The sequence below is a fragment of the Rhinatrema bivittatum genome, chromosome 19, assembly GCF_901001135.1.
Source record: "Rhinatrema bivittatum chromosome 19, aRhiBiv1.1, whole genome shotgun sequence".
NCBI lineage: Eukaryota > Metazoa > Chordata > Amphibia > Gymnophiona > Rhinatrematidae > Rhinatrema > Rhinatrema bivittatum.
In genome coordinates, this window is record NC_042633.1 from 19,275,019 (window position 1) to 19,301,997 (window position 26,979).

Here is a 26,979-nt window from a genome sequence, read left to right on the forward strand (position 1 = left end):
GGAGTGAGGTGCATTGGCAGAGCTGTGTGTGAGGGTCTCAGTACTGGAAGAGCAGGAGGTGCTGCAGGGCAGGAGTGAGGTGCATTGGCAGAGCTGTGTGTGAGGGTCTCAGTACTGGAATAGCAGGGGGTGCTGCGGGGCAGGAGTGAGGTGCATTGGCAGAGCTGGGTGTGAGGGTCTCAGTACTGGAATAGCAGGAGGTGCTGCAGAGCAGGAGTGAGGTGCATTGGCAGAGCTGTGTGTGAGGGTCTCAGTACTGGAAGAGCAGGGGGTGCTGCAGGGCAGGAGTAAGGTGCATTGGCAGAGCTGTGTGTGAGGGTCTCAGTACTGGAAGAGCAGGGGGTGCTGCAGGGCAGGAGTGAGGTGCATTGGCAGAGCTGTGTGTGAAGGTCTCAGTACTGGAATAGCAGGAGGCACTGCAGGGCAGGAGTGAAGTGCACTGGCAGAGCTGTGTGTGAGGGTCTCAGTACTGGAATAGCAGGAGGTGCTGCAGGGCAGGAGTGAGGTGCATTGGCAGAGCTGTGTGTGAGGGTCTCAGTACTGGAATAGCAGGAGGTGCTGCAGGGCAGGAGTGAGGTGCATTGGCAGAGCTGTGTGTGAGGGTCTCAGTACTGGAATAGCAGGAGGTCCTGCAGGGCAGGAGTGAGGTGCATTGGCAGAGCTGTGTGTGAGGGTCTCAGTACTGGAATAGCAGGGGGTGCTGCAGGGCAGGAGTGAGGTGCATTGGCAGATATGGGAAGGGCAGCTTGTAAGTGAGAGAGAGAGGGAGCAGGTGGTGCATCCATTGGGAAGTACTGGCAAGGGGAAAGCTGCCAGAGGGCTCTGCAGCGTGCAGAAGTGAGAGTGGCAGAGATGGAGGAAGCATGTTCGGTGTGTTAGGGATCCTGCATGAGGGAATCTAAGCACGAGAGCGCAGGAGAGTGCGTGGGCGTGCAAAATTGTGCAAATGAATCCAGCACGGGGACGGGCAAGGCAGTAAGAGACCGTGCCAGCGAGTGGTATCGCGAGGGGGGAACCCCACCCTGCCAAGGCTCCGGCTGGGAAACCCACTGCAATTTTTTTTGGGGGGGGGGGGGGAGGGAAGGGCGGGCATCGAACCAGCGCACTAAGCCCTCCCCAGGGGTTTCCCCCCTTGTTAAAGCAGCAGGATTGGCATGGACACGCAGCACAGCGCAGGGTGCTCCCGAGATGCCCTGGGGTCTTGGGCTCGAACTACAGGGGCAGCCGTCCGGCGAGGTAAGAGCAGCCGGCTGGGGAGATTCGTATGGGCGTCCATAGGAATCTGTCTGTGTCTCGGGAAAGATATACAAACGCATGTGTGTGCATATTGTGGGTAAATTCTGTGTATGCAGAACACGTGTATATAGAACATTGCCTGTGTGTTTCTAGTATTCTGAGTGATCAGATACTATTGTATGTGCATACACTCTATGCAATGTGTATATATTGTTTGTGTACATAGAAGTGTATATAGAACATTGCCTGTGTGTTTCTAGTATTCTGAGTGATCAGATACTATTGTATGTGCATACACTCTATGCAATGTGTATATATTGTTTGTGTACATAGAAGTGTATATAGAACATTGCCTGTGGTTTCTAGTATTCTGAGTGATTAGATACTATTGTATGTGCATACACTATATGCAATGTGTGTATATTGTTTGTGTACATAGAAGTGTATATAGAACATTGCCTGTGTGTTTCTAGTATTCTGAGTGATCAGATACTATTGTATGTGCATACACTATATGCAATGTGTATATATTGTTTGTGTACATAGAAGTGTATATAGAACATTGCCTGTGGTTTCTAGTATTCTGAGTGATTAGATACTATTGTATGTGCATACACTATATGCAATGTGTATATATTGTTTGTGTACATAGAAGTGTATATAGAACATTGCCTGTGGTTTCTAGTATTCTGAGTGATTAGATAGTATTGTATGTGCATACACTATATGCAATGTGTATATATTGTTTGTGTACATAGAAGTGTATATAGAACATTGCCTGTGTGTTTCTAGTATTCTGAGTGATTAGATAGTATTGTATGTGCATACACTATATGCAATGTGTATATATTGTTTGTGTACATAGAAGTGTATATAGAACATTGCCTGTGGTTTCTAGTATTCTGAGTGATTAGATAGTATTGTATGTGCATACACTATATGCAATGTGTATATATTGTTTGTGTACATACAGAACATTGCCTGTGTGTTTCTAGTATTCTGAGTGATCAGATACTATTGTATGTGCATACACTATATGCAATGTGTGTATATTGTTTGTGTACATAGAAGTGTATATAGAACATTGCCTGTGTGTTTCTAGTATTCTGAGTGATCAGATACTATTGTATGTGCATACACTATATGCAATGTGTATATATTGTTTGTGTACATAGAAGTGTATATAGAACATTGCCTGTGTGTTTCTAGTATTCTGAGTGATCAGATACTATTGTATGTGCATACACTATATGCAATGTGTGTATATTGTTTGTGTACATAGAAGTGTATATAGAACATTGCCTGTGTGTTTCTAGTATTCTGAGTGATCAGATACTATTGTATGTGCATACACTCTATGCAATGTGTATATATTGTTTGTGTACATAGAAGTGTATATAGAACATTGCCTGTGTGTTTCTAGTATTCTGAGTGATCAGATACTATTGTATGTGCATACACTATATGCAATGTGTATATATTGTTTGTGTACATAGAAGTGTATATAGAACATTGCCTGTGGTTTCTAGTATTCTGAGTGATTAGATACTATTGTATGTGCATACACTATATGCAATGTGTATATATTGTTTGTGTACATAGAAGTGTATATAGAACATTGCCTGTGGTTTCTAGTATTCTGAGTGATTAGATACTATTGTATGTGCATACACTATATGCAATGTGTATATATTGTTTGTGTGCATAGAAGTGTATATAGAACATTGCCTGTGTGTTTCTAGTATTCTGAGTGATCAGATACTATTGTATGTGCATACACTATATGCAATGTGTATATATTGTTTGTGTACATAGAAGTGTATATAGAACATTGCCTGTGTGTTTCTAGTATTCTGAGTGATCAGATACTATTGTATGTGCATACACTATATGCAATGTGTATATATTGTTTGTGTACATACAGAACATTGCCTGTGTGTTTCTAGTATTCTGAGTGATTAGATAGTATTGTATGTGCATACACTATATGCAATGTGTATATATTGTTTGTGTACATAGAAGTGTATATAGAACATTGCCTGTGTGTTTCTAGTATTCTGAGTGATCAGATAGTATTGTATGTGCATACACTATATGCAATGTGTATATATTGTTTGTGTACATAGAAGTGTATATAGAACATTGCCTGTGTGTTTCTAGTATTCTGAGTGATCAGATACTATTGTATGTGCATACACTATATGCAATGTGTATATATTGTTTGTGTGCATAGAAGTGTATATAGAACATTGCCTGTGTGTTTCTAGTATTCTGAGTGATTAGATACTATTGTATGTGCATACACTATATGCAATGTGTATATATTGTTTGTGTACATAGAAGTGTATATAGATTATAGAATATTGCCTTTGTGTTTCTAGTATTCTGAGTGATCAGATACTATTGTATGTGCATACACTATATGCAATGTGTATATATTGTTTGTGTGCATAGAAGTGTATATAGAACATTGCCTGTGTGTTTCTAGTATTCTGAGTGATTAGATACTATTGTATGTGCATACACTATATGCAATGTGTATATATTGTTTGTGTACATAGAAGTGTATATATGTTTCTATGTTTCTATGTATATAGAACATTGCCTGTGTGTATAAATAAAGTGAGCGTATTTAATGTGTATATATACTTGTGTCCATGTGTATGTCCATGTGAGTGTGTACATATATTATTGTATGTGTATATATGTGTATACCTAATGTTCTGTTTATGTAATATTGTTTGTGTGCATTTATATTGTATTGTGTATATATAGCACTGGGTGATATAATCTCTGTTTGCTTACATACCATTTCTTCAGGTTTCTTATGTATCCTCTATGTATCTTGTTTATCCGAAGCATTCCCCACTCCCCGCAACATACTTATTTGTCAGAATTATTGCTCGCTTTTCCAGGAGCAAAACCTGCCCAAGGCAGGGCAGAAAAGAAAAAAAACATAAAATAAACATATCCAGTAATAGATAATTACCATAAAAAAAAACAACATACATCCGTTCATCAAGAAACAAAGCACCTGCAAGAAAATACAAAACAGCAGGACAATAAGAGACTAAAGAGTCACGATTAAAAACCACATAGCGCGGCATATAAGGTATACCGCAGTCGTAAAACATCCTTCACATGCTGGTCCAAAAGGGACAAGGCCGCAGAACCTTGCTAAAAAAAACAAAAATGGTCACGGGCGACCTCAGCGCAGCACACGGATGTATCCGGGCGAAGATCTGAGCCATCTGGAGGGAAAATAGCAGGAAAGCAAGATGGACACCTGCACCATCTCGGGTCTTCAACGGGGCTGCCGCCGGGCACAGTGGGCACCTCCGGTTGCCACTGGCGCCTTCTGTACCACCTCCCGGCGACCCCCTTCCCTGCCACCATGCGGTGCAGCCCCACATAGAGAGGGGTCGGGGGACTATCCAGAAGCAGGGCTGGGGGGGGGCGCGCCTGGCTCTGCTTTCCTCTCACTACCCGTGCCCCCCCTCCCCCCCTCGGCTTGCCGCCCCGGGCGGCCACCCATCTTGCCCACCCTGTGGAGACAACCGTGGCCCTTCCAAGCAGGTGCTTGGAAGGGCCACGGTGCTTAGTCCCAGCTCGAACTTTCCGCAAGCTGGAACTTGTGAATCCGCTTAACAAGGACACCAAACTGGTGTGGTCTAATCTGGACAAAATCAAAGCCGGATTCCTGTTTTCCAGTCTTGTGCGATGGAGACCAAACTCCACATCTGTAAAACTCCAGATGGGAGTCCCAAATCCCCTCCCTATGTCAAGGGCAAGAGAAAAGCCAGCCCGAAATTCGTACATCTTAAAAAGATCTAATGCGTTTCTCACCATGAGGCCCTTGCTTTTCCCAGGATTTACTTCTGATTTGTTCTGTTTCATGCAGGATGCAATGTTTCAGGAAGAACAGCCCCCATGCAGAATAACTTGGACTAACACAGCGGCAAAAACCTGAACATCGCCTACAGAAAGGTAATACGTGATGTTACATATCTGTATAGCCTCCCCAAGAGGCTGCGCTCTCTGTATTGTGCTGGAGTCTCCTCTGGTATTTCCAGCCCCTGCGCTCTCTGCATTTTGCTGGAGTCTCCTCTGATATTTCCAGCCCCTGCGGTCTCTATATTTTGCTGGTCTCCTCTGGTATTTTCAGCCCCTGCGCTCTCTGCATTTTGCCGGAGTCTCCTCTGGTATTTCCAGCCCCTGCGCTCTCTGTATTTTGCCGGAGTCTCCTCTGGTATTTCCAGCCCCTGCGCTCTCTGTATTTTGCCGGAGTCTCCTCTGGTATTTCCAGCCCCTGTGCTCTCTATATTTTGCCAGTGTCTCCCTCTGGTATTTTCAGCCCCTGCGCTCTCTGCATTTTGCCGAAGTCTCCCCTGGTATTTGCAGCCCCTGCGCTCTCTGTATTTTGCCGGAGTCTCCTCTGATATTTCCAGGCCCTGCGCTCTCTGTATTTTGCCGGAGTCTCCTCTGATATTTCCAGCCCCTGCGCTCTCTGCATTTTACTGGAGTCTCCTCTGGGATTTCCAGCCCCTGCGCTCTCTGCATTTTGCTGGAGTCTCCTCTGGTATTTCTAGCCTCTGCGCTCTCTGCATTTTGCTGGAGTCTCCTCTGGTATTTCCAGCCCCTGCGCTCTCTGTATTTTGCTGGAGTCTCCCTCTGGTATTTCCAGCCCCTGCGCTCTCTGCATTTTGCTGGAGTCTCCTCTGATATTTCCAGCCCCTGCGGTCTCTATATTTTGCTGGAGTCTCCTCTGGTATTTCCATCCCCTGCGCTCTCTGTATTTTGCCGGAGTCTCCTCTGGTATTTCCAGCCCCTGCGCTCTCTGTATTTTGCCGGAGTCTCCTCTGGTATTTCCAGCCCCTGCACTCTCTGCATTTTGCCGGAGTCTCCTCTGGTATTTCCATCCCCTGCGCTCTCTGTATTTTGCCGGAGTCTCCTCTGGTATTTCCAGCCCCTACGCTCTCTGTATTTTGCCGGAGTCTCCTCTGATATTTCCAGCCCCTGCGCTCTCTGCATTTAGCTGGAGTCTCCTCTGGTATTTCCAGCCCCTGCGCTCTCTGCATTTTGCTGGAGTCTCCTCTGGTATTTCCAGCCCCTGCGTTCTCTGCATTTTGCTGGAATCTCCTCTGCTTTTTCAGCCCCTGCGCTCTCTGCATTTTGCCAGAGTCTCCCTCTGGTATTTTCAGCCCCTGCGCTCTCTGCATTTTGCCAGAGTCTCCCTCTGGTATTTCCAGCCCCATGGGCTCTCTGCATTTTGCTGGAGTCTCCTCTGGTATTTCCAGCCCCTGCGCTCTCTGCATTTTGCTGGATTCCCCTCTGGTATCTTCAATCCCTGTGGTCTATTTGTTTTGCCAGAGTTTGTATGGTAGGGCATGCTAACCTCAGAGGCATTAAACCTTACACTGGAGTTGATTCTCATGGTAAGGGGAAGGATGTTTGGGTGATGAAGTTTCAATTTAAGGGAGATAGCTCTCTTAAATAGTTCAGAGATTTAAGAGGTTTTAGAGCAAGATTTTAATGATTAATTGTTTTTATGTTTTATGATATATTTTGTATATTTGATTAGTTATTTTGCGATTTTAAACGAAGTCATTTATGGATTTTGTATTGTTTGATTTTTTGTACAATTTATGAATGTTTTATTGTAAACTGCTTTGGTTGTATTCATGGTATTTAAGCATTTTTTAAATAAGAACATAAGAAATTGCCATACTGGGTCAGACCAAGGGTCCATCACGCCCAGCGTCCTGTTTCCAACAGTGGCCAAGCCAAGTCACAAGTACCTGGCAAGTAACCAAACATTAAATAGATATCAAGCTACTATTGCTTATTAATTAATAGCAGTTTATGGAGTTTTCCTCTAGGAACTTATCCAAATCTTTTTTAAACCAATTACACTAACTCCTGTAACCACATTCTCTGGCAATGAATTCCAGTGCTTAACTATGTGCTGAGTGAAAAGGACTTTTCTCTGATTAGTTTTAAATGTGCCCCATGCTAACTTCATGAAGTGCCTCCTAGTCTTTCTATTATCTGAGAGAGTAAATAACCGATTCACATCTACCCGTTCTAGACCTCTCATGATTTTAAACACCTCTATCATATCCCCCCTCAGTCGTCTCTTCTCCAAGCTGAAAAGTCCTAACCTCTTTAGTGTTTCCTCATAGGGGAGCTGTTCCATTCTCCTTATCATTTTGGTAGCCCTTCTCTGTACCTTCTCCATCGCAATTATATCTTTTTTGAGATGCGGCGACCAGAATTGCACACAGTATTCAAGGTGCGGTCTCACCATGGAGCGATACAGAGGCATTATGACATTTTCCGTTTTATTCACCATTCCCTTTCTAATAATTCCCAACATTCTGTTTGCTTTTTTGACTGCCGCAGCACACTGAGCCGACGAATTCAATGTGTTATCCATTATGACGCCTAGATCTCTTTCTTGGGTTGTAGCACCTAATATGGAACCCAACATTGTGTAATTATAGCAAGGGTTATTTTTCCCTATATGCATCACCTTGCACTTATCCACATTAAATTTCATCTGCCATTTGGATGCCCAATTTTCCAGTCTCACAAGGTCTTCCTGCAATTTATCACAATCTGCTTGTGATTTAACTACTCTGAACAATTTTGTGTCATCTGCAAATTTGATTATCTCACTCGTATTTCTTTCCAGATCATTTATAAATATATTGAGAAGTAAGGGTCCCAATACAGATCCCTGAGGCACTCCACTGTCCACTCCCTTCCACCGAGAAAATTGTCCATTTAATCCTACTCTGTTTCCTGTCTTTTAGCCAGTTTGCAATCCACGAAAGGACATCGCCACCTATCCCATGACTTTTTACTTTTCCTAGAAGCCTCTCATGAGGAACTTTGTCAAACGCCTTCTGAAAATCCAAGTATACTACATCTACCGGTTCACCTTTATCCACATGTTTATTAACTCCTTCAAAAAAGTGAATCAGGTTTGTGAGGCAAGACTTGCCCTGGGTAAAGCCATGCTGACTTTGTTCCATTAAACCATGTCTTGCTATATGTTCTGTGATTTTGATGTTTAGAACACTTTCCACTATTTTTCCTGGCACTGAAGTCAGGCTAACTGGTCTGTAGTTTCCCGGATCGCCCCTGGAGCCCTTTTTAAATATTAGGGTTACATTTGCTATCCTCCAGTCTTCAGGTACAATGGATGATTTTAATGATAAGTTACAAATTTTTACTAATAGGTCTGAAATTTCATTTTTTAGTTCCTTCAGAACTCTGGGGTGTATACCATCCGGTCCGGGTGATTTACTACTCTTCAGTTTGTCAATCAGGCCTACCACATCTTACATAGAAACATAGAAACATAGAAATGACGGCAGAAGAAGACCAAATGGCCCATCCAGTCTGCCCAGCAAGCTTCCCTCATTTTTTCTCTCATACTTATCTGTTTCTCTTAGCTCTTGGTTCTAATTCCCTTCCACCCCCGCCATTAATGTAGAGAGCGGTGATGGAGCTGCATCCAAGTGAAATATCTAGCTTGATTAGTTAGAGGTAGTAGGGGTAGTAACCGCCGCAATAAGCAAGCTACACCCATGCTTATTTGTTTTTACCCCAGATTATGTTATACAGCCCTTATTGGTTGTTTATCTTCTCCCCTGCCGTTGAAGCAGTGAGCTATGCTGGATATGCGTGAGGTATCAGTTTTTTTCTTCTCCCCTGCCGTTGAAGCAGAGAGCTATGCTGGATATGCATCGAAAGTGAAGTATCAGGCACATTTGGTTTGGGGTAGTAACCGCCGTAACAAGCCAGCTACTCCCCGCTTTGTGAGTGTGAATCCTTTTTTCTTCTCCCCTGCCATTGAAGTTATGCTGGATATGCGTGAAGTATCAGTTTTTCTTTTCCCCTGCCGTGAAGCAGAGAGCTATGCTGGAAATTCGTGATGTATCAGTCTTTCTCCCATGCCGTTGAAGCAGAGAGCCATGCTGGATATGCGTCGAGAGTGAAGTATCAGGTACATTTGGTTTGGGGTAGTAACCGCCGTAACAAGCCAGCTACTCCCCGCTTTGTGAGTGCGAACCCTTTTTTCTTCTCCCCTGCCGTTTAAGCAGAGAGCTCTGCTGGATGTGTGAAGTAACAATTTTTCTTCTCCCCTGCTGTTGAAGCAGAGAACTATGCTGGATATGCATTGAAAGTGAAGTATAAGAATGGAGTGATCAAGCTAGTTGAAAGGCATCAGGAATAGAGGAAGGTGGTGGTAGTAATTTGGATATTTGGTTTGGGGTAGTAACCGCCGTAACAAGCCAGCTACTCCCGTCTTTGTGAGTGCAAATCCTTTTTTCCACATTTCCTCTTGCTGTTGAAGCTTAGAGTGATGTTGGAGTCACAGTAACCATGTGTATGTTTATTGAATAAGGGTATTGTCTCCAGGCAGTAGCCATCATTCTGGCGAGTCACCTACTCTTCATTGGCGGCCTCTTGACTTTATGGATCCACAGTGTTTATCCCACGCCCCTTTGAAGTCCTTCACAGTTCTGGTCTTCACCACTTCCTCCGGAAGGGCATTCCAGGCATCCACCACCCTCTCCGTGAAGAAATACTTCCTGACATTGGTTCTGAATCTTCCTCCCTGGAGCTTCAAATCGTGACCCCTGGTTCTGCTGATTTTTTTCTTATGGTAAAGGTTTGTCGTTGCCTTTGGATCATTAAAACCTTTCAAGTATCTGAAAGTCTGTATCATATCACCTCTGCTCCTCCTTTCCTCCAGGGTGTACATATTTAGATTCTTCAATCTCTCCTCGTACGTCATGCGATGAAGATCCTCCACCTTCCTGGTTGCCCTTCTCTGTACCGCTTCCATCTTGTCTTTGTCTTTTTGTAGATACGGTCTCCAGAACTGAACACAGTACTCCAGGTGAGGCCTCACCAAGGACCTGTACAAGGGAATAATCACTTCCCTTTTCTTACTCGATATTCCTCTCTCTATGCAGCCCAGCATTCTTCTGGCTTTTGCTATCGCCTTGTCGCATTGTTTCACAGACTTCATATCATTAGACACTATCACCCCAAGGTCCCTCTCCTGCTCCGTGCACGTCAGCCTTTCCCCCCCCATCGAATACAGTTCATTCGGATTTCCGCTCCCCATATGCATGACTTTGCACTTCTTGGCATTGAATCTCAGCTGCCATATCTTCGACCACTCTTCCAGTTTCCTTAGATCCCGTCTCATTCTCTCCACTCCTTCCGGCGTGTCCACTCTGTTGCAGATCTTAGTGTCATCCGCAAAAAGACAAACCTTACCTTCTATCCCGTCCGCAATGTCGCTCACAAAGATATTGAACAGGACCGGTCCCAACACCGATCCTTGCGGTACACCACTTAAAACCGCTCTCTCTTTAGAGAAGGTTCCGTTTACCATCACACATTGTCTTCTGTCCGTCAACCAATTTGCAATCCAGGTCACCACCTTGTCACTCACTCCCAAGATTCTCGTTTTATTCACCAGTCTCCTGTGCGGAACCGTATCAAAAGCTTTGCTGAAATCCAAGTATATGACATCGAGCGCTCTTCCTTGATCCAATTCCTTGGTTACCCAGTCAAAAAAGTCAATCAGATTTGTCTGACAGGATCTTCCCCTGGTGAATCCATGTTGCCTCTGGTCCATCAATTCTCCGGACTGTAGATAGTTCACTATTCTCTCTTTCAGCAGAGACTCCATTACTTTTCCCACCACCGAAGTGAGGCTAACCGGCCTGTAGTTGCCAGCCTCCTCCCTGTTCCCACTCTTGTGAAGCGGGACCACCACCGCTCTTCTCCAATCTCTCGGCACCACTCCCGTTTCTAGGGATCTATTGAACAGGTCACACAGCGGACCCGCCAGAACATCTCTGAGCTCCCTCAATTTCCTTGGATGAATCCCATCAGGCCCCATGGCTTTGTCCACTTTCAGGTTCTTTAGCTCTTTCCACACATTTTCTGCTGTAGGTTCACCGTGATTTGATTCAGTCCATCTGAATCATTACCCATGAAAACCTTCTCCATTACGGGTACCTCCCCAACATCCTCTTCAGTAAACACCGAAGCAAATCAATCATTTAATCTTTCCGCAATGGCCTTATCTTCTCTAAGTGCTCCTTTAACCCCTCGATCATCTAACGGTCCAACTGACTCCCTCACAGGCTTTCTGCTTCGGATATATTTTAAAAAGTTTTTACTGTGAGTTTTTGTCTCTACAGCCAACTTCTTTTCAAATTCTCTCTTAGCCTGTCTTATCAATGTCTTACATTTAACTTGCCAATGTTTATGCGTTATCATATTTTCTTCTGTTGGATCCTTCTTCCAATTTTTGAATGAAGATCTTTTGGCTAAAATAGCTTCTTTCACCTCCCCTTTTAACCATGCCGGTAATCGTTTTGCCTTCTTTCCACCTTTCTTAATGTGTGGAATACATCTGGACTGTGCTTCTAGAATGGTATTTTTTAACAATGACCATGCCTATTGGACATTTTTTACTTTTGTAGCTGCTCCTTTCAGTTTTTTCTAACAATTTTTCTCATTTTATCAAAGTTTCCCTTTTGAAAGTTTAGCACGAGAGCCTTGGATTTGCACATTGTTCCTCTTCCAGTCATTAAATCAAATTTGATCATATTATGATCACTATTGCCAAGCGGCCCCACCACCGTTACCTCTCTCACCAAGTCTTGTGCTGCACTGAGAATTAGATCTAAAATTGCTCCCTCTCTCGTCGGTTCCTGAACCAATTGCTCCATAAAGCTATCATTTATTCCATCCAGGAACGTTATCTCTCTAGCGTGACCCGATGATACATTTAACCAGTCAATATTGGGGTAATTGAAGTCTCCCATTATTAATGCACTACCAATTTGGTTAGCTTCCCTAATTTCTCTTAGCATTTCACTGTCCGTCTCACCATCTTGACCGGGTGGATGGTAGTATACCCCTATCACTATAGTCTTCCCCAACACACATGGGATTTCTACCCATAAAGATTCAATTTTGTATTTAGTCTCATGCAGGATGTTTATCCTGTTGGACTCTATGCCATCCCGGACATAAAGCGCCACATCTCCTCCCGAGTGCTCCTCTCTGTCATTGCGATATAATTTGTACCCTGGTATAGCACTGTCCCATCGGTTTACTTAGGGAATAGCTACTGCTATTAATTGCATCAGTAGCATGGGATCTTCTTAGTGTTTGGGTAATTGCCAGGTTCTTATGGCCTGGTTTTGGCCTCTGTTGGACACAGGATGCTGGGCTTGATGGACCCTTGGTCTGACCCAGCATGGCAATTTCTTATGTTCTTATTCTTTATGTTATCCTAACCCCCCTTTCTTCAGCCTTCACTCCCCGTGCTGATCCCCTACAGGAAGAAGCCAGTATTTTCTTAAGGGCATCGCAAGAAAGTAACACAACTGGTAAGAAATGGATACAGCCTTTCCCAACCGGGTTCAAATCCCGGCCTGGTTTCCCTCAGAGAACCAGAGTCACTCTGAGTCATATTCTGATGGGAGGGGGGGGGGGGAGGTTAAGTTCTCCTTTCCCCCCCTGCCCGTTCCATCCAAATGAAAATCCCTGGATTTCTTGGAATCAGTTTGGATTTCTGCAAAGGGGTGGGAATCTTCAGATGACCGGGAGTCAGACAGGAAATACGGGCAGGTTTGCGCAGAAAAGAGGGGATTTTCCAAATAGGTCTCAAATGCCTGGTCCGATCCCCCAGGATATCAAGATAGTGAGAGGGAAGGGGGGGGGGGTGCATGCTGATGGTGGATCTAATCCCTGACAGAGAGGGTCCAAGACCCTGAGTGCCATCTCCACTGCATGCCAGGAGGATCCTGGCTCCTCTGACCGCAGATTTCCCAGGCAAGGCCCAATCCGCCGCTCGCCCCCAGCTCGAGGGATGCGCCAACTCGGATTCCAAACATTTCTACCCGCGCTTCGTGACTGTGCTCTGACAACCCCCAAGGACTATCAAAGCAGAACCCCGTCTTCCCCACCAGACCTCCCCTGTTTTCGCTCTGCTCCCAGCTAGAGGTGATCCCACCACTTGCAGGCCGATTCAGTAAAAGTCTCTCTTGCGCGTGATTCAGGCGGGAAGAAGATGCAAATGAGGGCCCGCGGTAAAAAGAGGCTACACTGAGCGTCCGTCTTCTGACCCGCGGGCCGCGGGCAGATTTTTAATTTTTTTTTACTTTTGGGGCCTCCGACTTCATATCGCTATGATATAAAGTCAGAGGGTGCACAGAAAAGCAGTTTTTACTGCTTTTCTGTGCACTTTCCCGGTGCAGAGAGAAATTAACGCCGACCTTTGGGTAGGCGCTAATTTCTGAAAGTAAAATGTGCGGCTTGGCTGCACATTTTACTTTCTGAATCGCGCGGGCATAACTAAAAGGGCCATCAACATGCATTTAGTTTCGGGGGGGGGGGGGTGTGGGGGGGTGGGAGGGTTGGCCGCGCGTTTTCCACGCGCTATTACCCCTTACTGAATAAGGGGTAAAGCTAGCGCATCGAAAACGCACGTCCAACCGAGGGCCTGTACTTTATCGGCCCATTGGATAGCTCTTCCTGATGCATCTGATGTCAGCAGTGTCCCTGGGCTGTGCAGAGGGCCACGGCCTGAGGCAGAGGCGATTCTACCTTGTAACAAATCTGAAACCCTACTGTCCCTGGTGCCTGCCTGGCAATAGCCCCAGTGCTTGGATTACAAGTTAGGGTTTGTTTGTTTTTTCTTCTTTGCTCCCTGTCTGAGTTTCACTTTTCTCTCTTTAGATCAAAAAGGGCAATCAAGAGAGAGACTTGTGAAATGTGAAAAAAGGAAGAAGGGGAATGGTGTTCTGGAGGTTAACTTTCAGGACTGAGAAAGGCATGTGTCTGCGTTTTCTGATCCCACCCTGAGGACAGAACATGTGCAGGCCGGGAGCCAGGAGTCTCGGCCAGAGGTTAACGAGGCAGAACGCCCCTCCTGGGCGGCTTCAGAGAAAGACGCGCCAGGAAATTTAAACCGGGTTCGGCTTTTCTTTTTCCCACCCTATCCCGGCTTTTATAACTCTTGGTGACTGCCTGCGAACACGGCCTGCTCCCCTTCCTCTCTCTACTGCAGCGATTGCTGTCAAAAAGTGGGTGATGACAAATTTGAGGGAAATGCTGGTAGCAGTACTGGTGGTAGTATGGTGACAGGATTAGAGCTGAGGCACAGGGAGATAAAGTGACTCCCCCAGGGTCACACACAGAGAGTCAGTGACAGAGCCGGGGATTAGAGCTGAGGCACAGGGAGATAAAGTGACTCCCCCAGGGTCACACACAGAGAGTCAGTGACAGAGCCGGGGATTAGAGCTGAGGCACAGGGAGATAAAGTGACTCCCCCAGGGTCACACACAGAGAGTCAGTGACAGAGCCGGGGATTAGAGCTGAGGCACAGGGAGATAAAGTGACTCCCCCAGGGTCACACACAGAGAGTCAGTGACAGAGCCGGGGATTAGAGCTGAGGCACAGGGAGATAAAGTGACTCCCCCAGGGTCACACACAGAGAGTCAGTGACAGAGCCGGGGATTAGAGCTGAGGCACAGGGAGATAAAGTGACTCCCCCAGGGTCACACACAGAGAGTCAGTGACAGAGCTGGGGATTAGAGCTGAGGCACAGGGAGATAAAGTGACTCCCCCAGGGTCACACACAGAGAGTCAGTGACAGAGCCGGGGATTAGAGCTGAGGCACAGGGAGATAAAGTGACTCCCCCATGGGTCATACATAGAGAGTCAGTGACAGAGCCGGGGATTAGAGCTGAGGCACAGGGAGATAAAGTGACTCCCCCCAGGGTCACACACAGAGAGACAGTGACAGAGCCGGGGATTAGAGCTGAGGCACAGGGAGATAAAGTAACTCCCCACAGGGTCACACACAGAGAGTCAGTGACAGAGCCGGGGATTAGAGCTGAGGCACAGGGAGATAAAGTGACTCCCCCAGGGTCACACACAGAGAGTCAGTGACAGAGCCGGGGATTAGAGCTGAGGCACAGGGAGATAAAGTGACTCCCCCAGGGTCACACACAGAGAGTCAGTGACAGAGCCGGGGATTAGAGCTGAGGCACAGGGAGATAAAGTGACTCCCCCCAGGGTCACACACAGAGAGTCAGTGACAGAGCCGGGGATTAGAGCTGAGGCACAGGGAGATAAAGTGACTCCCCCAGGGTCACACACAGAGAGTCAGTGACAGAGCCGGGGATTAGAGCTGAGGCACAGGGAGATAAAGTGACTCCCCCAGGGTCACACACAGAGAGTCAGTGACAGAGCTGGGGATTAGAGCTGAGGCACAGGGGAGATAAAGTGACTCCCCCAGGGTCACACACAGAGAGTCAGTGACAGAGCCGGGGATTAGAGCTGAGGCACAGGGAGATAAAGTGACTCCCCCATGGGTCATACATAGAGAGTCAGTGACAGAGCCGGGGATTAGAGCTGAGGCACAGGGAGATAAAGTGACTCCCCCCAGGGTCACACACAGAGAGACAGTGACAGAGCCGGGGATTAGAGCTGAGGCACAGGGAGATAAAGTAACTCCCCACAGGGTCACACACAGAGAGTCAGTGACAGAGCCGGGGATTAGAGCTGAGGCACAGGGAGATAAAGTGACTCCCCCAGGGTCACACACAGAGAGTCAGTGACAGAGCCGGGGATTAGAGCTGAGGCACAGGGAGATAAAGTGACTCCCCCAGGGTCACACACAGAGAGTCAGTGACAGAGCCGGGGATTAGAGCTGAGGCACAGGGAGATAAAGTGACTCCCCCATGGGTCATACATAGAGAGTCAGTGACAGAGCCGGGGATTAGAGCTGAGGCACAGGGAGATAAAGTGACTCCCCCCAGGGTCACACACAGAGAGTCAGTGACAGAGCTGGGGATTAGAGCTGAGGCACAGGGAGATAAAGTGACTCCCCCCAGGGTCACACACAGAGAGTCAGTGACAGAGCTGGGGATTAGAGCTGAGGCACAGGGAGATAAAGTGACTCCCCCAGGGTCACACATAGAGAGTCAGTGACAGAGCCGGGGATTAGAGCTCAGGCACAGGGAGATAAAGTGACTCCCCCAGGGTCACACACAGAGAGTCAGTGACAGAGCCAGGGATTAGAGCTGAGGCACAGGGAGATAAAGTGACTCCCCCAGGGTCACACACAGAGAGTCAGTGACAGAGCTGGGGATTAGAGCTGAGGCACAGGGAGATAAAGTGACTTCCCCCAGGGTCACACAGAGAGTCAGTGACAGAGCTGGGGATTAGAGCTGAGGCACAGGGAGATAAAGTGACTCCCCCCAGGGTCACACACAGAGAGTCAGTGACAGAGCTGGGGATTAGAGCTGAGGCACAGGGAGATAAAGTGACTCTCCCAAGGGTCACACACAGAGAGTCAGTGACAGAGCCGGGGATTAGAAGTGAGGCACAGGGAGATAAAGTGACTCCCCCCAGGGTCACACACAGAGAGTCAGTGACAGAGCTGGGGATTAGAAGTGAGGCACAGGGAGATAAAGTGACTCTCCCAAGGGTCACACACAGAGAGTCAGTGACAGAGCTGGGGATTAGAGCTGAGGCACAGGGAGATAAAGTGACTCTCCCAAGGGTCACACACAGAGAGTCAGTGACAGAGCCGGGGATTAGAAGTGAGGCTGGGGGGTACCTGTTGGTAAATTTTGCTGGCAATAGGAGGGAATCCCATTAAGTCACTCTCCCTTGTCCCTTTGCAGAGATCCTGGGAGCTGTCTTAGATTACTGGTGATATTGCAGGCCCAAAATAGCCATCTGCAAAGCTCACCTTGACTCCTGTTTCATTTAAAGCATCCTGCCCGGGGGTTTATAGAGATAAGAGTTTGGAGCTGAAACTGATCCCAAGGCCCTCTCCGTGTCTCCCTCCTTCCTTCCAGCACCCAGAAAGGAGCCCAGACTTCGGTGCCAGGAATCGACTGCATTATGGGGCTGTGTGTGTGGGGGATGGGGGGGCGACTTGTTCCTTTATAACACAGCGCAAAAAAAAAGGACTGCACCAGTCCTGGAGGCTGGGCGCGCTGCGATCCAAGGTCATCACACCTGCTGAAGAATCATCCAGAGGTGCTGGAGACCTCAAAACGACTTCCCTGATCCAGACTGCGGTCCTGCTTATTCCCTGCAGTGTGATAACACAGGCCAAGCAAATGAAAATATTATGTACCTCCAGAAGGCAGGAGGCTGAAAATACCAGGGGAGACTCCGGCAAAATGCAGAGAGCGCAGTGGCTGCAAATACCAGAGGAGACTCAGGCAAAATGCAGAGAGCGCAGGGGGCTGGCAATACTAGAGGGAGACTCCAGCAAAATGCAGAGAGCGCAGGGGCTGGAAATACCAGAGGGCGACTCCAGCAAAATGCAGAGAGCGCAGGGGCTGGAAATACCAGAGGGAGACTCCAGCAAAATAAAGAGAGCGCAGGGGCTGGAAATACCAGAGGGAGACTCCGGCAAAATGCAGAGAGCGCAGGGGCTGAAAATACCAGGGGAGACTCCAGCAAAATGCAGAGAGCGTAGGGGCTGGAAATACCAGAGGAGACTCCAGCAAAATGCAGAGAGTGCAGGGGCTGCAAATACCAGAGGAGACTCCAGCAAAATGCAGAGAGCGCAGGGGCTGAAAATACCAGAGGAGACTAGAGCAAAATGCAGAGAGCGCAGGGGCTGAAAATACCAGAGGAGACTCCAGCAAAATGCAGAGAGCGCAGGGGCTGCAAATACCAGAGGAGAATCCAGCAAAAAATCTAGAGAGCGCAGGGGCTGAAAATACCAGAGGAGACTAGAGCAAAATGCAGAGAGCGCAGGGGCTGAAAATACCAGAGGAGACTAGAGCAAAATGCAGAGAGCGCAGGGGCTGGAAATACCAGAGGAGACTCCAGCAAAATGCAGAGAGCGCAGGGGCTGAAAATACCAGGGAGAGATTCTGGCAAAATGCAGAGAGCGCAGAGGCTGGAAATACCAGAGGGAGACTCCAGCAAAATGCAGAGAGCGCAGGGGCTGGAAATACCAGAGGAGACTCCAGCAAAATGCAGAGAGCGCAGGGGCTGGAAATACCAGAGGAGACTCCAGCAAAATGCAGAGAGTGCAGGGGCTGCAAATACCAGAGGAGACTCCAGCAAAATGCAGAGAGCGCAGGGGCTGGAAATACCAGAGGAGACTCCAGCAAAATGCAGAGAGCGCAGGGGCTGGAAATACCAGAGGAGACTCCAGCAAAATGCAGAGAGCGCAGGGGCTGGAAATACCAGAGGAGACTCCAGCAAAATGCAGAGAGCGCAGGGGCTGGAAATACCAGAGGAGACTCCAGCAAAATGCAGAGAGCGCAGGGGCTGAAAATACCAGAGGAGACTAGAGCAAAATGCAGAGAGCGCAGGGGCTGAAAATACCAGAGGAGACTCCAGCAAAATGCAGAGAGCGCAGGGGCTGCAAATACCAGAGGAGAATCCAGCAAAAAATCTAGAGAGCGCAGGGGCTGAAAATACCAGAGGAGACTAGAGCAAAATGCAGAGAGTGCAGGAGCTGAAAATACCAGAGGAGACTAGAGCAAAATGCAGAGAGCGCAGGGGCTGGAAATATCAGAGGAGACTCCAGCAAAATGCAGAGAGCGCAGGGGCTGGAAATACCAGAGGAGAATCCAGCAAAATGCAGAGAGCGCAGGGGCTGAAAATACCAGAGGAGACTCCAGCAAAATGCAGAGAGCGCAGGGGCTGGAAATACCAGAGGAGACTCCAGCAAAATGCAGAAAGTGCAGGGGCTGAAAATACCTGAGGGAGACTCCAGCAAAATGCAGAGAGCGCAGGGGCTGGAAATACCAGAGGAGACTCCAGCAAAATGCAGAGAGCGCAGGGGCTGGAAATACCAGAGGAGACTCCAGCAAAATGCAGAGAGCGCAGGGGCTGGAAATGGCAGGGAAGGCCTGGTTGGTCTGTTTTTTTCTATCTGTACATCTACAGAGCAGTCCAGGACAGCAGACCCATCTGTCACCATCACTTGTCCTATCCTCAGTATCCATCCTGTTGCCCAAATCAAGCTTGAGGAGCTCTGGTTACAGATAATGGCAGGACAGGTTTAGCCCTTCGAGTCCTCTAATCAGTGCTTGGTCCACCTCAGGCTCCTGTGATTGGGTGAGGGTGCAAGGGTCACCACCGTGCCCCCTTCTCAGCCTATAATTAGATCTCATCATTCTCACAATTGCTTAAACAGCAAGAGTCCATGAAATAAAATCTCAACGGTGATAATCACTGTAACTGGAGAAGGCTTGCATTACTGGTGGCAGAGGAGTGCAATTTTGTAAGGACCACAGTTAAATATCATCACTGAGAAAGAGAGTGGCACTATGGCAAAAAAACCCCAAAAAACCCACCCACAAATTCATTGCTTTTCTTACCTGGTAGGTGAACGCCAGGGCAAATGATTCCAGAGGAGGGAACGTGGAAAGATCATTACCAGATTTGATGCAGTGACCAAGATGTAACATGTTTCCTCCACCCATCCCCTGAGCCCTCCAGCCCTAGAGGCAACAGGCTCTCTATCCCTGCATCCATCCCCTGATCCCTCCAGTCCTAGAGGTGAGAGGCTCTGTATCCCTGCTCCCATCCCCTGATCCCTCCAGTCCTAGAGGTGACAGGCTCTGTATCCCTGCACCCATCCCCTGATCCCTCCAGTCCTAGAGGTGACAGGCTCTGTATCCCTGCACCCGTCCCCCGACTCTCCAGTCCTAGAGGTGACCGGCTCTGTATCCCTGCCCCCGTCCCCCGACCCTCCAGTCCTAGAGGTGACAGGCTCTGTATCCCTGCACCCATCCCCTGATCCCTCCAGTCCCAGAAGTGACAGGCTCTGTATCCCTGCACCCATCCCCTGATCCCTCCAGTCCCAGAAGTGACAGGCTCTGTATCCCTGCACCCAACCCCTGATCCCCCAGTCCTAGAGGCGACAGGCTCTGTATCACTGCACCCATCCCCTGATCCCTCCAGTCCTAGAGGTGACAGGCTCTGTATCCCTGCTCCCATCCCCTGAGCCCTCCAGTCCTAGAGGTGACAGGCTCTGTATCCCTGCACCCAACCCCTGATCCCTCCAGTCCTAGAGGTGACAGGCTCTGTATCCCTGCACCCAACCCCTGATCCCCCAGTCCTAGAGGCGACAGGCTCTGTATCCCTGCCCCCATCCCCTGATCCCTCCAGTCCTAGAGGTGACAGGCTCTGTATCCCTGCACCATCCCCTGATCCCTCCAGTCCTAGAGGTGACAGGCTCTGTATCCCTGCGCCCGTCCCCTGAGCCCTCCAGTCCTAGAGGTGACAGGCTCTGTATCCCTGCAACCATCCCCTGATCCCTCCAGTCCTAGAGGTGACAGGCTCTGTATCCCTGCACCGTCCCCTGATCCCTCCAGTCCTAGAGGTGACAGGCTCTGTATCCCTGCTCCCATCCCCTGAGCCCTCCAGTCCTAGAGGTGACAGGCTCTGTATCCCTGCACCCATCCCCTGATCCCTCCAGTCCTAGAGGTGAGAGGCTCTGTATCCCTGCACCCATCCCCTGATCCCTCCAGTCCTAGAGGTGACAGGCTCTGTATCCCTGCACCCATCCCCTGATCCCTCCAGTCCTAGAGGTGAGAGGCTCTGTATCCCTGCACCCATCCCCTGATCCCTCCAGTCCTAGAGGTGACAGGCTCTGTATCCCTGCACCCGTCCCCTGATCCCTCCAGTCCTAGAGGTGACAGGCTCTTTAACCCTGCTCCCATCCCCTGATCCCTCCAGTCCTAGAGGTGACAGGCTCTGTATCCCTGCACCCGTCCCCTGATCCCTCCAGTCCTAGAGGTGACAGGCTCTGTATCCCTGCACCCATCCCCTGATCCCTCCAGTCCTAGAGGTGAGAGGCTCTGTATCCCTGCACCCATCCCCTGATCCCTCCAGTCCTAGAGGTGACAGGCTCTGTATCCCTGCACCCATCCCCTGATCCCTCCAGTCCTAGAGGTGACAGGCTCTGTATCCCTGCACCCATCCCCTGATCCCTCCAGTCCTAGAGGTGACAGGCTCTGTATCCCTGCACCCATCCCCTGAGCTCTCCAGTCCTAGAGGTGTCAAGCTCTGTATCCCTGCACCCGTCCCCTGATCCCTCCAGTCCTAGAGGTGACAGGCTCTGTATCCCTGCACCCATCCCCTGATCCCTCCAGTCCTAGAGGTGACAGGCTCTTTAACCCTGCTCCCATCCCCTGAGCTCTCCAGTCCTAGAGGTGTCAAGCTCTGTATCCCTGCACCCATCCCCTGATCCCTCCAGTCCTAGAGGTGACAGGCTCTGTATCCCTGCACCCATCCCCTGATCCCTCCAGTCCTAGAGGTGACAGGCTCTTTAACCCTGCTCCCATCCCCTGATCCCTCCAGTCCTAGAGGTGTCAAGCTCTGTATCCCTGCACCTGTCCCCTGATCCCTCCAGTCCTAGAGGTGACAGGCTCTGTATCCCTGCTCCCATCCCCTGATCCCTCCAGTCCTAGAGGTGACAGGCTCTGTATCCCTGCACCCATCCCCTGATCCCTCCAGTCCTAGAGGTGACAGGCTCTTTAACCCTGCTCCCATCCCCTGATCCCTCCAGTCCTAGAGGTGTCAAGCTCTGTATCCCTGCACCTGTCCCCTGATCCCTCCAGTCCTAGAGGTGACAGGCTCTTTAACCCTGCTCCCATCCCCTGATCCCTCCAGTCCTAGAGGTGTCAAGCTCTGTATCCCTGCACCCATCCCCTGATCCCTCCAGTCCTAGAGGTGACAGGCTCTTTAACCCTGCTCCCATCCCCTGATCCCTCCAGTCCTAGAGGTGACAGGCTCTTTAACCCTGCTCCCATCCCCTGATCCCTCCAGTCCTAGAGGTGTCAAGCTCTGTGTGATGGCGTCCCTTGTGTGATGACGATTTATGTGATTGCCCCTTAGTACTGGTGCCGGGGAGACAAGGCCTTGGCTGGTCATGAACCTGAACGAGATGGCTGAAAACGAGGAGATCCTGCAGGAGATGATGGAGCTGACGTCCCAGACCATGCCCCAAATGGAGCTGAATGAACATTACCGGGTCATCCGGGAGCTGGGCAGCGGCTCCTATGGCCACGTGCTGCTGGCAGAGCACCGCCAACGAGGTGAGTCCCATGAGTCGAATTTCTCTGCAGCATTATCAGACTAGGCTAGAGCACCATAATCCTCAGGAAATAGCTTGAACTTCCTTAGAGCTGTGATTATTAGTGGACCCAGGCCATGAGAGGCTGGCTGAGCGAGGCTGTTGAATGTAGTCCTTCTCTTTGGGAGATAAGGTTACTATTCCTTACATTCCATGAGAGCTTGGAAAGTCGGGGGGGGGGGGGGTGTCCCTCATCCAACTTAGGAGACTCCTGCCTCTATGCCGTACACAGCACGGGTGTGTGGAGTAGGCTGTCACCTCAACCCAGATCAACCAAATGGGCTCATCCAGTCCCTGGCTTTACCCCATTGCATGCTGGGACTTGTAGTTCTGACTTTCCCCCTCCTTGCTTGGTTAACAAATTCAGATCTGCAAATCCCCTTATTCCATGGGGACAAAAACGAGGAACTGGATCAGCGTTTTCAGTTGAACCTGTGTGAGGTGTCGAGGGCTCCTTGAGGAAATGGGGGTTGGGGGGGAGGGTGGGGAACGGCAGAAGAAGGATTGTCCTTTCTTAATGTTGACAAAAAGCTGTATAGTCACAGAGCAAAGATGACATCTAAGTATACAGCTCTGTACAGTCCCAAATCGGTGTAGAGGGTGCTAGTAAACACCGAATACCAACAGCCAGTAAGAGAAAAATAAATCTTTAGTTTTATTTTCAGATATCTTATAAGGAGAAGTGCAGCTTACTAAACAATGCAGAGTAAACCCTCCGCTCAGAACTCCCAAGCCATTCCATTCAGTGAAATACATCACCACTCCTAACCTTACAAACCAATGGGTTATTTTGTTTGCATAACATTTTCCAACTGGTTAACATTACTATTTTATCTCATGTAGGTTAATAAGATTTGCATTCTTATAAGTCATATGATTTCTTGTAAGTTAAGCCCAGAAGAGAGAAACAAAGCTTACTGTTGATCTTTAACATACTGGCTAACCTATAGCATACTTTAGCATTTCAACAACTTTGACTATTTCAACACGTCTGACCAGTGCAAGCTCACTGTGCTGTGATTATGCTGTTATTATCTGTCTGTTTCTGCACTGCCTCCAAACTAGTCTGGCTTCACAGAGAACCCTCTCAAAGCACTGTTAGAGTGATGAGTATTACTTCTAAAACCTCTTCCCACCCATGTCTCAGGCAAGTCCATGGCGCTGAAGTTAATGGAGAAGAAGGAGACGCGGCGGACGGCCTTCCTGCTCGAATACTGTGTCTCACTCTGCCTGGCCTCCCACCCCCACGTCATCGGCACCTTTGGCATTGCCTTTGAGACCAAGAAGCACTTCGTCTTCGTGCAGCAGCTGGCCCCGGCGGGCGATCTCTTCTCTATTCTAGAGCCGGGGGTATGTTTGTGTGTGTTGGAGGTGGGACAGGGGCTGGCAGTGGGCGCGCACGTGTGTGTGTAAGGGAAGCCTGCCCTACTACTGCCCATGCTCTACCTCTCCTGTGGGTGAACAGGGAATCTCAGCGTCTAGTGCTGCCTGCCTGGTTCAACTGTTCTATAACCACTAACTAAATGTTAGGTCCTTTTTTTTTTTATGGGCAAAGACCTAGATGGCCCAGACCTTATGCGTTTGCTTTCATTCCCCTGCCATGTTGGTCATCTCCGGAGGGGTAGACCCTGCATGGTTAGAACCTGTTTCTTATATCAATCGCTGGTAGCGCTGCCGTGTGAATGACTTCTAAGTGGGACCCCTGCCGGTAGGCGCTGCGATGCTGTCTAACATTGTATGGTTGGTGGAATCGCTCAGGGCTGGTGAAGCATAGAGTTGTCTGTGCATGCTTCCTTCCCGCTCAGGGTGGTGGAGGAGGGGCTAAGGAGGGTCACCCCTCCAGTGATATTCTTTGCCAAAGGACTGAGGGTTCACAGATCTGTTCCAAGGCCTACTTTATTGCGGTTTGGGGGTTCATGGACAAGATGTTTCATTGCTGGGGATTTCAGAACGCTCATGGGCAGAGAGGCAAGAGGGCTGTAGGGAGGACACCTTATCCATGTATCCACCATCTCATTCACCCTCCCTCTCTTCCCTTCTCTGTCCACTTCACCTCCCAGTACCTCTTATTAACTCCTGTGGCGTGCATTCTGCGAATAATAAAGGAGTGTCACTCTCTGTGTTTCAGCTGGGACTCCCTGAGCTGATGGTGAAGCGATGCACCAAGCAGCTGGCTGATGCCTTGGACTTCATGCACAACAAAGCACTGGTCCATCGAGATATAAAACTCGACAATATTCTTCTCTTTGACAAGGGCTGCCGTCTTATAAAGCTTGCAGACTTTGGACTTACCCGCTTGGAGAGCTTCCCCATCTCTCCAATGTCAGGGACCCTTCCCTATACATCCCCTGAACTCTGCAGCCTGGAGACGGGGGACACACTGGATCTTGATCCCAGTCTGGATGTCTGGGCATTTGGTGTGCTTCTCTTCTGCCTTTCAACGGGATATTTCCCCTGGGACGTGGCTCTGAACTCGGACAAACAGTACCAAGAATTTGCCAGCTGGCAGAACAATCAGGATTATTTGTGTACCCCTTCTCAGTGGAAAGCATTCACTGCCGAAACTCTGGAAATGTTCCGGAAACTTCTGGCTCTTAATCCTGACAAAAGGAGTCCAGCCATTGAAGCCCTGAAGTATCTGGAGACTCCATGGAGAGTCAGCAACCAAAACAATAAAGCAGATCTACTGGATAACTCTCAGTACCTGGAGAAGGTGGACAACATGAGTTTCCTCAAAGTTAAAGCCAGTGTTGAATGTAGGGTGATCAAGGATGCCTGCTCCAGAATGCCGAACAGCAAATCTTCTTCAGAATGCTCTACTTCCTTTGCCAACTTGATGGTAGAGACTCCGAATTCTCACTCAAAGATCCTGTCTAATGAAGGCAACTCAAGATGTTCTAGCTCCCTTGATGGCTTGGTGACAGAGGGCAAAAGTCCGTGTTCCATGGTGCTGTGTGATACATGCTCTTCAGCATGTCCAGGGTCTCTCACCAGTATGGTGTCAGAGGAGAAGTGGATGGAGGACAAGAGGCCCTGTTCAAAGATGCCATCCAGTGAATACTCTTCCAGATGTCCCAGCTCCTTCAGCAGCTTGGTGCCAGAGGAGAGATGGGCGGAAAGTAGGCTTAGCCTTGAGGAGCTGTGCAATGAGATAGATGACATCTCCCTCCTTCAGGAAGACGAAGAGGATCTTGGGTTTCTAAGTGAGGGTGTTTAATGACTACCATTCAACTAGAGCTTCCTTTATCTGCTAAGAATATCTGCCATGTTCTGCCTGAAGCTTCATGAGAAATTAGTAGATGAGATGTATGCTGCTAGTGAAGAAGGACGCAATGAGGGGCAAATGCCTCGGCAGATGCACCAGGGACTCTGTTGAAAGCAAAACATCTTGAACATGAACTGCTACTGTATGTACATGATGGAAACATGGAATCCGGCAGTTAGAGGCCAGTAGAAGACCAAGTTGTCCAAGCACCCAAAAGCTTGTAATGTCAGTTTAATGGCCACTTCCAGTCCCTCAGGGCCAATATTTTCAGGGTATACCCAATGAGCATCCTTTGGGATAAATGTGCACCCGATGAGGTGGATTTTTCAACCTCTCCACTAGTATTTGGCCCCCCTGCATCCTTTATGGTTGAAAATCTCTCCCAAGAAGGCCTTCTTCGATTCAATGGCTGTCACATGGAAACTGTTGCCACCTGACCAAGCTGAACCCTTAGAGGCTGATCCAGGTCTGGCTTTGTCCCGTTACATCTCTGAATTTGTAATTTCTCACCTTTCCTAGAGAAATTGGAACTGCAGTAAGGGTAAGACCAGACCTGGATCACCCTCTTTGGGTTGTCATGGCAACCCTGGGGGTAATATTCTTGAGTATACACAAGGGTTGATAAATACAGTGTTGGCGCACAAGTTCTCAGGGTGCGCACTGGAAAAACACTGAGAGTACAGTGCTCGTGGACGCTGAAAGTGAATTACTTGACGCCTGAGGTCCTGATTTGGGCAAGGATTACCAGTGGACTATGTGGTATGCTTTATTTAGCTGGCTGATCCTAAATAGGGTCCTTGCACAGGACAGACATTATGAGGTCTTCCTTCTGTCCTTTCTAATGAAGACCGATTCTCATTGGGGCTAATCTGTGTGCCTTTCCTTGCCTGGGGAGGGGAGGGGAGGTTGCTGGGGAGTTGTCAAATGAAGGAGCATTGCGAAGCTATCAGATATCTATTTATAGCATGCCTCCAACAAGCTTCAGATTTATAGGTGGCTCATAAACAGAATTTTATGCAACAGCTTCCTCCATCGTGGCGCTTATGATGAAAGGGGCTAGTAGGCATGGCCGGTGGCCATTGTTCCTTAGGTCTTCTGTTCTCTCCACAGGTCTGCCTTGTAGCAAACATGTGGGACAGGTGGCCTCCGCCCCCTTTCCCTCCCCATCGCTTTTCATGGCCATGTCCTGGGACAATGAACGGCCCGTGGCAGACCAAGGGCTTCCTGCTGGGTTCTCATCACAGTATTGCACGCGGGCCCTCCGGGGCCTCCATTTGGTGAATGATTTCCTCCCGCCTGC

The 26,979-nt window shown here is 48.7% G+C and overlaps 1 protein-coding gene across 3 annotated transcripts; it reads left to right on the top strand.

Moving 5' to 3' along the window:
- Positions 1–648: 648 nt before the first annotated feature.
- On the top strand, positions 649–25,659 carry LOC115080854 (serine/threonine-protein kinase SBK1-like). 3 transcript variants are annotated; one of them, XM_029585305.1, is made up of 6 exons: positions 649–1,236; positions 5,138–5,223; positions 12,594–12,671; positions 22,177–22,376; positions 23,562–23,764; positions 24,543–25,659. In XM_029585305.1, exons 4-6 carry the CDS (start codon positions 22,211–22,213, stop codon positions 25,629–25,631), a joined length of 1,458 nt encoding a protein of 485 aa, XP_029441165.1. In that variant the 5' UTR covers positions 649–1,236; positions 5,138–5,223; positions 12,594–12,671; positions 22,177–22,210; the 3' UTR covers positions 25,632–25,659. The 3 variants fall into 3 exon arrangements, with proteins under 3 accessions (XP_029441165.1, XP_029441164.1, XP_029441163.1); XM_029585304.1 differs by lacking the exon at positions 12,594–12,671 and adding an exon at positions 19,660–19,833; XM_029585303.1 differs by lacking the exon at positions 12,594–12,671.
- Positions 25,660–26,979: the final 1,320 nt, after the last annotated feature.

Coding starts and splice junctions, on each gene's coding strand:
- LOC115080854 (XM_029585305.1), top strand. CDS start 22,211: ATGAACCTGAACGAGATGGCTGAAAACGAGGAGATCCTGCAGGAGATG. Junction 22,377..23,561: donor GGCAGAGCACCGCCAACGAG/GTGAGTCCCATG, acceptor CCCATGTCTCAG/GCAAGTCCATGGCGCTGAAG. Junction 23,765..24,542: donor TCTCTATTCTAGAGCCGGGG/GTATGTTTGTGT, acceptor TCTGTGTTTCAG/CTGGGACTCCCTGAGCTGAT.